The sequence below is a fragment of the Podarcis gaigeae genome, assembly GCF_964106915.1.
Source record: "Podarcis gaigeae genome assembly, chromosome: 4".
In the NCBI taxonomy this organism is placed as follows: domain Eukaryota; kingdom Metazoa; phylum Chordata; class Lepidosauria; order Squamata; family Lacertidae; genus Podarcis; species Podarcis gaigeae.
The window spans coordinates 73,331,787-73,342,994 of record NC_139677.1 but is presented as its reverse complement, the minus strand read 5'-3'; the positions used below and the strand labels follow the sequence as shown (position 1 = coordinate 73,342,994).

The window sequence follows — 11,208 nt, the reverse complement described above, 5'->3', positions numbered from 1 at the left end:
TCACCAAGTCCTAGGCTCTGTGGTTTAACCCACAGTGCTACCCTAAGCGCCATTTAAATATTGTCTCTGCGGCTCTCCTATCCAATTCAAAAATACTGTACCAAAAATATCCACAACTGGAATAGAAGCTCTGGGACCAGCTGGAGGCTGCAAGAAGAAGCAATGGCAGTGGCTGCTGCGTCACCATGCACATCAGCTATTAGGCGGGGACCCTGAGCAGCCGAACAAAGCCCCACTGCGCCTCCAGTTCCTTCTCCGCTCTCACCAACGTCCTCTTCGGGCTCGCGAGCCACAAGGACTCTCCAGCTCTCTCCATCCATTTCTGGGTATGAATCAAATTATTTAATTATTTCCCAACTACCTTGCTTGTTTAATATAAGCGTTCCAATTTGTTTTTCAATCTGCTCCACATAATCTGATGACAGCCAAAGAAAAAAGGTATTGCAGTTCCTTGAAGTTGAAGAATCTTTATTCATCCACAGCCCAAACTTTCTTAAGTGCACAGAATCCACTGACAGTTCAATCTTCTTATGAGCCACTGCAGGGAACAGAATTCGAAATACACAAGATGATATACAGGATTGACTTGCACCAGCAACCATTGCTTCACATTACTATTTTTCAAGGAAATAATCACTAAGCAAGATGCAAAACCATGATTCTCAAGAACATGAAATCATTTCTGAAAAATGTGAACAGTCATTCATTCAAAACTTGTCCCGCTTCTGGTATATCAGATATCCTAAGCTTGACTCATTATCTCTAGCAGTCAACACTTCTTTCCAAAACAACCTATTATGTGAAATTGAAGGGAGACATGACTTATACCAAGTCAATTTCTTTGTCCATTTAATTCAGTATTGTCTGTTCTGACTGGAAGTAGTTTACAAGGGTCTTTAAGGCAGAGTTTTTACAGTTGTTTGCTATCATCTTTTTAAAACTGGAGATGTCAGAGACTGAACCTGGGGTACTCTACTACTCTTTTTGCTGGAATTGTGAACTGTATTAAAAATTGCCATCCTGCCCCAATACATGTAAATATTAGACACTTCTGAAAAAGTTGAGGGGGTATTAGACTTTATTATTATTTTTAGCAATAGGCAATGACCTGGCTCCTGCCCAAGACTACACCACTGGTGTGTTTACTTGTAAGTAATAAAGTGAACATTTATTACAGCAGTCTAACAGTACAAATTCAGTGGTCAGCAAAGAGCAGAATCTAGTCCAGGTGTTTCTGCAAGGCAAGGAAATAGCAACAATAGAGGCCAACAGGAAGGGTCGAAGTTCAGGAGTCCAAGATTTTCACTAAGTTGCAAGACTGCATGGGAGCCGTGAAGTCGTTCCAGCAAGTTCCTCTGCTGGCCTGCCTAGCTGTTAAGCAGAGAAACAGAGCTGTTTAAACAGAGAAAGCTTAACTACTTGCAAGAATCCCTATGTCTGTAGGAATTCCTGAACTGAAGCCAGGAACCTCTTCCAGGGGGACAAGACTCCAATCTTCTCTTGAAGCACCATCTCTCTCAAGAGAGATCACTGGGCAAGCCTCCTCCTCTGAACTCTCCCACTCTGTCTCAGCTTATTGTGCCTCTGAACCCTGTTCATCGTCCACAGGCTGGGAAGGGGCAGCCCCTGGGACTCCCACCATGTCAGTTGGGGGTTAATTGGTGGCCGGGGGCGTTATCAAGAAGGCTGTGCTGTACAGTCTCACTCCCCTTTCCTCATATTCCAAGCTCTTGTCCTCACTCCTGGTCTAAATAAGAGGGAACCGTGACATGCAACGCTGTAAAAACATAGCTTACTTCAATCTTCTAAACATAACTGTTATTTATATAAATGGCTGACCAAACTGCAATAAAATATCGTAGAGCCTTACCTTCAAATGGGATCTGAATGTAGCTGACGGTAAACTTAAAAAGAAAAGAGAGAGAGAAAAAAAGTATTTTCAACAGTACTGTTTGGAAACACCTTCTGCTAATACATTAGAAATTAAATCAGAGGAAAACGAATAAGTGAGTATTTTGACCAAACTTTTATGTTGCAAATTTTGAATCTAAAATTAACACTTGCCTGGCAACCTTAAGTGCATTCACCTCACAGTATGTTCTACTCAAAAGATGAACATTTAATAAACTTATTTTTAAGAAAGTAGCTTATTTTTAAGGTAAATAGCAGCATCCCCCACTTGGTGCCACATGCCCTTTTTTAAACAGAGGGACTTTCAAAATAAGATCGCATTAACATACAATGAAGCAAGCTAATGTATAACACTTAGGCTGCAGTTTTGCACCTTTTTTTTTAAGCATGTCTACATCTCACTACATCTCAGCAGGATATATATACTGGCAATTGCGGACTGGATGCTGGCCAGAGACGATGCTCATGAGCCAAAAAGCTGCTTAGGCACACATTAGGGGCTGCTATTGGAAGCTCAGTGGAATCTTTTCACTTTTTTCCTTTGGACAGCAGACACCAGTGCTATATTCAAAAAAATATTCTGATGCCTTCTGCCCCCTGTTTCTGGCTCAGAATGAGGGGAGGCTGTTGTTCAAGAAAGGCAAGTTCAAGAGCTTTACGGAAAAGCTCCTGACCGCCATGGATCAGTAGCAGTAAACTTACTCTGGCACAACCTGTTGCTTTTCCTTTATATTTTCCAATATAAATTATTTCAAAATTTATATCTAAGGCAAGACCCATCTGATCGCCGAAGGTGCTATGATCTGCAGAGGAGCACGGTTTAAGTGGTTCAGCTGAAACCTATAAAATAAACAACACACACATGTTGAGGCTGTCTCCTCTCCCCATTCCAAACTTCTAAGAATGTTTTTTTTAAAAAAATAAAGAGTTTTTAAAGTAGACATTCCATACCCCCAGTTTTATGTGTGTCATGCACAGATAATGATAACAATCAGGTTTCTACTTCTTGAAGCAAATGATAAGGTACCATACTGAATGTACCAGGCTGATAATGTACTGAATCCCTTGTAATCATTTTTTGCCACACGGTGGTGCCATTTATACAGCTATTACCAAAGGAATAGAATTCACTGTGAGGCTGTAATTCTAAGAAGAGCTTCGAGAAGTAAGCTCCACTGAAAATTTGGTTAGAAGTGGTGTACACTATCCTTTTGGTATCTATGGGGGTGACTAGGTCATACAGGAGTGATACATGATATGGCTTCTAGCATGATAAAGGGAGGAAAAAGCTCCTATAGAGCTGATTGTTTACCTGTTCTGTTTCACCTTCAGCTGCAACCTGTGATAGCTGCCCTTCTGACAAAGGTAACACAGCTTCCTGTTCCATTTCCTTCTTCTCAGGTTTGAGGCTTTTCCCAGTCTGCAGGTCTCTCTCTGGATCTTCTGTCTCCGAGTGTCCCTCTTCTTCATCACTAGAAAGCACAACTAAAGCAAAATGAAAGTGGTGTAAGGCTCTAACTCCAAGTGACTGGAAACAAGGGAAAGGAGTTACAGTTACATACTTGGTTCAGCCGAATCAGCCGACTTTTTATTCCTTTCAGATCTATTCAATGGCTCTTTGGGAGGTAGAATTGTATTCGCTTTCTTCTTCTGAGCAGAGCTGAGGAGTGGGGAAACCTGCTCATCCTTGCTGGTGATGGAAGGCTGCTTTCTCTTGGGAGAAGAGTAGGACCATTTTTCCCCTGGACAGTGAGCAGCAGTGTTCTCATTACTGCTGGCAAATGCTTCACTACAGTCCGTTTCCAATGGTTGGGGAATATTTTCCTGCTGAGGGCTGTGCGTATGACTCTGGCAATTCTCACCTGAGCTCCTGCAGCCAGGTGACTGAATTGGTTCTGTTCTCTGTTCTTTCTGCAAAATTAAAATGAAATGAAAAATTCAGGATGACTCTGGGCAGTAAAAGTGAAGTTTCTTCACACGTGGAAATTTACGAATAAGCTTTCAATTAAGTCCACCACTGCGTGAACTCAAAGGAACAGTGGAAAGAACCCGATTTAAGGTTAGGAGTGGGAAAAGTTGCACGGAAGCTCCTGAGCCTCAGATTGCCTTGAATGAGACCACGGAGACAGTCACTGCTACAGGCCTCCCAGCTGTTCTCCTCATAAAATCAAGTATCTCCTTCCTGCAAAGCCTGCCACTCTCATGGAGGAAACCTGGACTGCTATGGGAGGAACATGAGCTCCACCAGAGGTGGAAAGCTCAGAAACCTCTAGATCTCAACATGGCCATGAGTCTAGAGGCCTCAGGAAAATCTAGATTCTTCTAAACCTTTTCAGCCCATTTTTGAGCGCAAAGCTTTTCACATAAGACTCGAAAACAGATTGCCTTGCTTATGTATCTGAGCTTTTTTATTTTCAGAGTTTGGTACAAACACTATAGGGATTTATATCTGACTATATACTGACGTATGTATGCATTAAATGTAAAATGACTTATATGCCACTGGCACAATTTCTCAATCTTTACTGCTACCAAAACGTGCAAAAGTTACTTACACTTGGTAGTGGTGATTTTGGTGAGGAATATATGTTCCATTGATTTGAGAAAACATCACTCCTTCTTTTTCTGCTCTCATTGTTTTGAAAGGTTGCTTCCCTCAAACCAGGAAAGAAATTCTTGGAATCTTTTCTTGTTTTCTCTGGCCAATCTCTTTCTTTATTCTTTTTGTTGCAGTCTTTTTTAAAAATAAAGGAATTAGCAAATGAATATACTCTTAGCCATGCATGCTTGTTTTACTGCTTTAGACATAAATAGAAAACCTTACATTAAAGGGGATATTAACAGGGCAACCCTATGCATGTTGCTCAGAGATAAGACTTACTGTGTTTGCTAAGCCTTGATAAGACTGGAGTCCAAACTTTTTTGTAACCTCACATGTTCCAAGCTGAATTCTGACTCTGGAAACTATTCCTCCCTCTCTTTATATATATGTTCTCTATGTTTCACAATCATGGTAAGAAATATTTAAAACTTGCCTTGTTCCTCTAAAAAAGCCCCTTTTATCCCTTATTGAAGAATCTAAGAATCTGAAATAATTGGCACCTTCTGTATTCAGTTATTCAACAAATTGGAATTACCACTCATTCATATATACAGGAAAAATATATCCATGCTGTATCATTCATTAACTGAATTTATGAAGGAGTAGTTAACTGTGCTAAACATTAGGGCAAACTTGAATTTCCAAGACCCTAACCCTAAACTCGTTACACAGAAGTAAGTTTCATCAAGTTTAATGGAATTAGCATGCTTACAAAATTTGCATTAAGGCACAAAACACATTTCATGCCCTGTAATCTGTCGAACTTATTTCAAGGATGAAATTATCAAAGAGCTTGGATTTCTATTTTGTGGAGATAAGAAAACTTTCATAAACTGTACTGCACAAAGTTTCACAGATAGAGAACCATGTCTTAGTTTGGACAAAGGAGAACCCTATCTCACAAACCCCATTAGTTCAAATGCCATATCCAAATATTAAAATATATTACATAATTTCTAAAATACTAACCTTCTAGAATCACGTCACATCTTTTTAAAGGCAAAAAAGTGCTATGAGTTTCTGCATCTTTATATGGTTTCTGGTCATTCAGCCTTCGTTGAGATGTCCCATGCCTGTGGAAAAAAATACACCAAAACATTAATCACCCATATGTTTTCAAGAACAATGAATACTGTTTAGGTATATTTCACGATGCTACAACTGCTTACCTGGTTTATAACCTTCACAATGGTCACTAAAAATAAAACCAATTCATGCTCCTTCAAACAGATCTCAACAAGACTCATAGTCCATCTCTGACAAATAATCTTAGTCTAAGCCCTTTTGTCATGTCATATCTGTGACAACGTATGGTTTCAAGTTAGGCTCACTCTGTCCCTACTTCCTTCTGTACTATAAGAAGGGAGGAAAACATGTTCCATTTCCCCTGATATATGTAATCAGAAATATGTTTACATACACAGGGGCTGCGATCCTACCTTCCTAAATGCACTTAATAGGATGTAAGCCCTACTGCACACAATGGAATTTACTCGTGGGTAAAACCATGTACAAGATTGTGCTGTTATTAAACAAGTTAACTAGACTTATGTATCAAGTAATGGGTGTTACATGTAGGCATATTAAAAAATACAAATATAAATGATGTATATACCAGCGGTCGGGAGGGAGGGAAGTCAGGACTCGGCAGAGTCAAAGGGATTATAATGTGACAATAAGGATTGTTAGAAAAAGAATTACATGTTGAAAACAATAAAAATTTATTTGGGGAAAAAATACAGATATAATAAATTGCTATTGATTTAGCATATCAATCAGAAAGAAGCCGGCAGACAATCTCACTATATTTTCACTAATTTAGCAAATTAAAGGAATATAAATGAGATCTATCTATCCATCGCCATCTTCTGTGATTATATTTCCATTAACAGTAACAACTAGTTGGACATATCCAATCCTGCTTTTCCACTAGCACAGCAGACTTCTGCTTGCAAAATGGAACTTTCTCTTCTCCTCCTCCACAGCCCCTCTCGAACCCTCACAATCTGCTTCAGAGGGTGAGCAGGGAGAAAAGACATTCTGTTGTGTGAGTTTTAGACCCACATGCACAGCATTAGACACAGCTTACAGAAAAAGAAATACAGAAAACAACAGACATTGTTCAAGGATAACAATTTTACTATTAATATACCGTATTTTTCGCTCTATAAGAAGCACTATTTTCCTCTTAAAATCTAAGGGGAAATGTCTGTGCGTCTTATGGAGCGAATGTGTGTTCCCTGGGACTCCCTGACCTGTTCTTTGGGGCTGGCGGTGGGGGAAAGCCAGGCTTCCCCAACCGCCAGCCCCACAAGCTCGGGAGCAGCGGGAAGGCTGCGCGCTGCCTTTCCACTGCTCCCCAACCTGCTCTTTGAGGCTGGCGGGAGAAAGCCGGGCTCCGTTTCTCCTGCCGCTTCGCTGAAGGGGCACTGCGCACGGAGGGGGATAATTTTTTTTCTTGTTCTCCCCCTCTAAAACAAGGTGCGTCCTATGATCGGGTGTGTCCTATAGAGTGAAATATACGGTACTATATATTCCTATGATGCATTTTCCTGTGATATAAATACTTTAAAGTACTTTGAGACTTCCCTTTGACTGAGAAAGTAACATATAGTCGTACCTCCGCTTACGTATCCCTCTGATACGTAAACTTCGGGATGCGAATGCAGCAAACCGGAAGCATTTTTCCGGGTTTCACTACACCGCATGCATGCGCAGAAGTGCTAAACTGTGCAGAATCAGTCCTCCAGTTGCGAATTCCTTGGGATGCGGCCAGACCTCCAGAACAGATGCCGTTCGCAACAGGAGGTACCACTGTATTTATTTAGCAATACTCTGGAAAAGACTTCCAGTTAGTATGAAATTATAATTTTTCCTTGTACCCATAAATGTCTGTTTGGCCAGTTAGAACAAAACCCTTCACCTTTCCTAACCATCCTTTTACAGATGGTATTTTCTGTAACCTCCGTTCTTTAGCATACAGTCTTCTGCTGCTCAAGGTGGCATATGTAGTTCTCCCCCCTCGCCCCTCTTTAATGCCCACAAGAACCCTGTGAAGTAGGTTAGCCAGAGAGGCAGTGACTGGCCCAAGATCACCCACTGAGCTTTGTGGCCACTTGGGATTTTAAACCCAGGTCTCCTACCACACCACATTGGCTCTCACAGTCTTATGTCCAAACCATGCCAAGGAAATGAACTCGTTGACAAACAACAGCACTTTGAAATGTGGCCAAAAAAAATATTTATTGGATCTGACTTGCTGGGATATTTTCAGTAAAATAAAAGAAAGAAATAGTAAATAATCTGTTATGTTGATTCAACTCAAACACACTGAATTTTGAAAGTTAAACCAAGTGCAAGTATCAAAGACCCACATTTTCCCTCTATCATCTCCAGTATCAGTCTTCACACATTTCGCAAGAGTGTAAAATGCAAAAACTACTGCTAAAGTAATTTTTAAAGTTGGTTACTTGTACAGTGGTACTTTGGGTTAAGAACTTAATTCATTCCGGAGATCCGTTCTTAACCTGAAACTGTTCTTAACATGAAGCACCACTTTAGCTAATGGGGCCTCCCGCTGCCGCTGCACCGCCGCTGTGCGATTTCTGTTCTCATCCTGAAGCAAAGTTCTTAACCTGAGGTACTATTTCTGGGTTAGCGGAGTCTGTAACCTGAAGCATCTGTAACTCGAGATACCACTGTACTTACTCCCTATAAAGCTTAATCTGTTGGTTTGCAATACCCAGAGGTCCCCCAATACAAGCAATCACATGCAAATATTTCAAGCCCAAGTGCTATATACAGGCATACTTCATTTTGCTGTGCTCTGCAGATATTGCTCCTCACGAGGATGCGGGTGCAGCTGCAGGCAGCCAAGCCCCCACTGCCCCTCTTCTGGCCACTGAAGTGGAGCTGGCTAGGGCTGCGGCTGCGTTTTCCCCCTCCTGCCCCTGCAGCCGGGGGGCGGGGGCTGGCTTAATAGACCACAGTATAGTGTAAACATAACTTCTATATGCACTGGGAAACAGTATAAATGGTGTGACTCCCTTTATTGTGGCATTTGCTTGATTGCAGTGGTCTGGAACCGAACTGAGGTAAGCCTGTATTCTGAAGATGAAATAACAAATACTGTCTGTTCCCTTTATTATTGTTTGCCCCCCTTTTCTGTTTTCTAGTAAAAGAAATGAAGAAATGCCAAACAACCCATACTGAGTTGGAGTGTTTCTGCTTCAAAGTAACCGTATTTTTCGCTCTATAAGACGCACCTAGTTTTTGGAGGAGGAAAAACAAGAAAAAAAATATTCTGAATCCCAGAAGCCAGAACAGCGAGAGGGATCACTGTGCAGCGATCCCTCTTGCTGTTCTGGCTTCTGGGATAGCCGCACGAAGCCTCTTCAGGGCAACGGGATGAAGGTTACCCCTGCCCTGAAGAGGCTTTGCGAGGTCAAGCCAGAAGCTAGAATAGCAAGAGGGAGCGCTGCACAGCGTCCCCTCTCGCTGTTCTAGCTTCTGGGATAGCTGCGCAGCCTGCATTTGCTCCATAAGATGAACACACATTTCCCCTTACTTTTTAGGAGGGAAAAAGTGTGTCTTATAGAGTGAAAAATACGGTAAACCATATTTATCCTCCATCTTAAAATAACTGCTGGCCCGTTTGCATAGCACCGGCTTGTCACATACTATGTCATAAACTTATGGATTTCCAGTAGCCGTACCCCACCCTTCCATAGTCAAGATGGCTTACAAAAACCAAACGTACATTTAGTGTAACATTACTGAAATAAGCAAAGCAAAGCAGAATCGGAAGCAGCAGTAGTTGCGAATAAATCTAGTAGCCCACAAAAAGTCTGCTGAAATAAGTGAGTCTTTGTCACCTGGGATGGAAGTTCCCTAGGAAAGTTGTCCTAAATTTTGAACACCACTGCAGAGCAGACCGTTTGATGTACAAACTCATCACACATCTGACAAGAGGAACCTGAAGAAAGGCCTTTTAAAGTGGCCCATATAAGCCGCCATCTTCTTTTGGAGGAGGGGAGAGAGGACTCTTAAGAAAACTGTTTACAACTTTCAAGGGCAAAGCTAGCACCTTGAATAAAGGTTGAAAATAGATAGCCAGCTTAGATAAAACATGATTGTGGTAATGTGCTCCAATTTAACAGTTCCAGTCAGCATCCTAGCAGTCACATTTTGTACCAAATTCAGTGCCACTTCAAAGGCATCCCACATAAAATGAGGAGGCATGTAATGGGACTGCAGTGACCCCATCATCTACATCCTTCTGCTGCCCAGCTAATAGGCACAAGGAATAGCTAGAGAGCCTTCTCTGTTAGAAACTCAGATATATAAGCACCTGAAACCTAGGCTACGGTTGCCACAACAGATTGTCTAATCACCATTTCTTTGTTTACAATGCAGCTTATTAATGTTATTATTATTCATTTCATTTTATGCCACTTTACATTTTAAAGAAAAAAATGTCCAAGTGGTTTACAACACATTAAAATAGCAAGTAAAACAATCCAGAATAAAACAGCGACAAGACATCACAGATTGGCTGGCTGGTAGGCAGGCAGCAGTGTATTTTGTTGCTGGGGTGCATGCAGAAGCAGAAAACGCTGCTGCCTGCCAGCCAGGTGGAGGAGATGTCAGTTGCAAAACCTGGCAACAAGACATCTTCATTTGGTCACAACTGGACTCGCGCCAATCCCAAAAGGTGCCTGGCGCCTGGGGGGTTTTGAACACTATCTCTGTGGCTAAACAGCTGGGCAGCAGAGGTGGGGGGAATCAGTTGGGAAGAGGGGTCTGAGGGCTGCCCAGAAGTTCACCACTGTTGGAAGTGGGCTGCCCAGATGCACAACTTCTGCACTAGCCTAACACAAAGGGACGAAATGAGTTCCAGGTCTTTAGTATGACAGCTCCAGCATATAGCTACAGTTTTATATTAAGCGCTATGATGGAAAGAGTTGAATTCCAAATACACTATAGCTTCCATCATGCTTTAAAAAGAACCTCTATATGTTAGGTAGTATGTAGGGATATTATGCTGGCTTCTGATTTATTTCCATGTTGGCAGACTAAAAATGATGAAAAAATGCTTCCCTCCGTAAAAGTCTTTTTGGAGGAAACGAGGTGAAAGGCATTATTCTACAGGTAGTGTTACCTCCATGGCAATCATTGCAAATCATGGCTATGAATGAAAACAAAACATAAGCTTGCACAAAAACAAAGGGTCAAAGTTATTCAAAATCCTACTGATTTCAATTAGTGAATTAAGCATGTGCGTAGCTCTCCAGCTGAAATCAATGGCATTTAAAAGTAATTAACTTTGACCAGGTTGTGACCAATGGCGATTACGTATATTATCCGTATGTATTGTTTTCAACCAAATCATAGTTTTAGTGATAAATTAAGGACCAAAATAAATAAATAAATAAATCAATCAATCAATAAATTGCTGAATGACGTACCTTTTAGGTAAAATACGGCTTTCTTGAGAGCTTATTTTTTGACATGACTCTAGGCTGGCAATGGTTGAGGAGGTCTGTTCATCTGATTGCAACTTGTTAGCATCAGATAGACTAGGATCAGTTAAAAGGTCCCTTTGAATGTATTTTCTTCCTGTTTTCGTCCTCAGAACATCTGTCAAGGTAACTTTGGGTTGCCTGCCATACATATAATAATTAGCATTCTGAAAC

The 11,208-nt window shown here is 41.2% G+C and overlaps 1 protein-coding gene across 8 annotated transcripts in view; it reads right to left on the bottom strand.

Moving 5' to 3' along the window:
• The window catches only part of SENP7 (SUMO specific peptidase 7), a 39,504-nt gene that overhangs the window by 12,901 nt on the left and 15,395 nt on the right, over positions 1 to 11,208 (bottom strand). For 6 of the 8 annotated variants that reach the window (XR_014563566.1, XM_083736169.1, XM_083736171.1 and 3 more), the window contains 8 exons: positions 10,981 to 11,175; positions 5,483 to 5,586; positions 4,467 to 4,645; positions 3,474 to 3,822; positions 3,224 to 3,396; positions 2,614 to 2,751; positions 1,871 to 1,904; positions 362 to 538 (listed from right to left, as the gene is read on the bottom strand). Coding sequence is in view for 7 of the 8 variants with exons in the window: in XM_083736169.1 (XP_083592295.1) it covers positions 362 to 538; positions 1,871 to 1,904; positions 2,614 to 2,751; positions 3,224 to 3,396; positions 3,474 to 3,822; positions 4,467 to 4,645; positions 5,483 to 5,586; positions 10,981 to 11,175 (1,349 nt within the window). In the remaining variant the exon portion in view is untranslated. The remainder of the gene's footprint in view (positions 1 to 361; positions 539 to 1,870; positions 1,905 to 2,613; positions 2,752 to 3,223; positions 3,397 to 3,473; positions 3,823 to 4,466; positions 4,646 to 5,482; positions 5,587 to 10,980; positions 11,176 to 11,208) is intronic. The other 2 variants (XM_083736173.1, XM_083736175.1) reach the window with 1 other exon arrangement.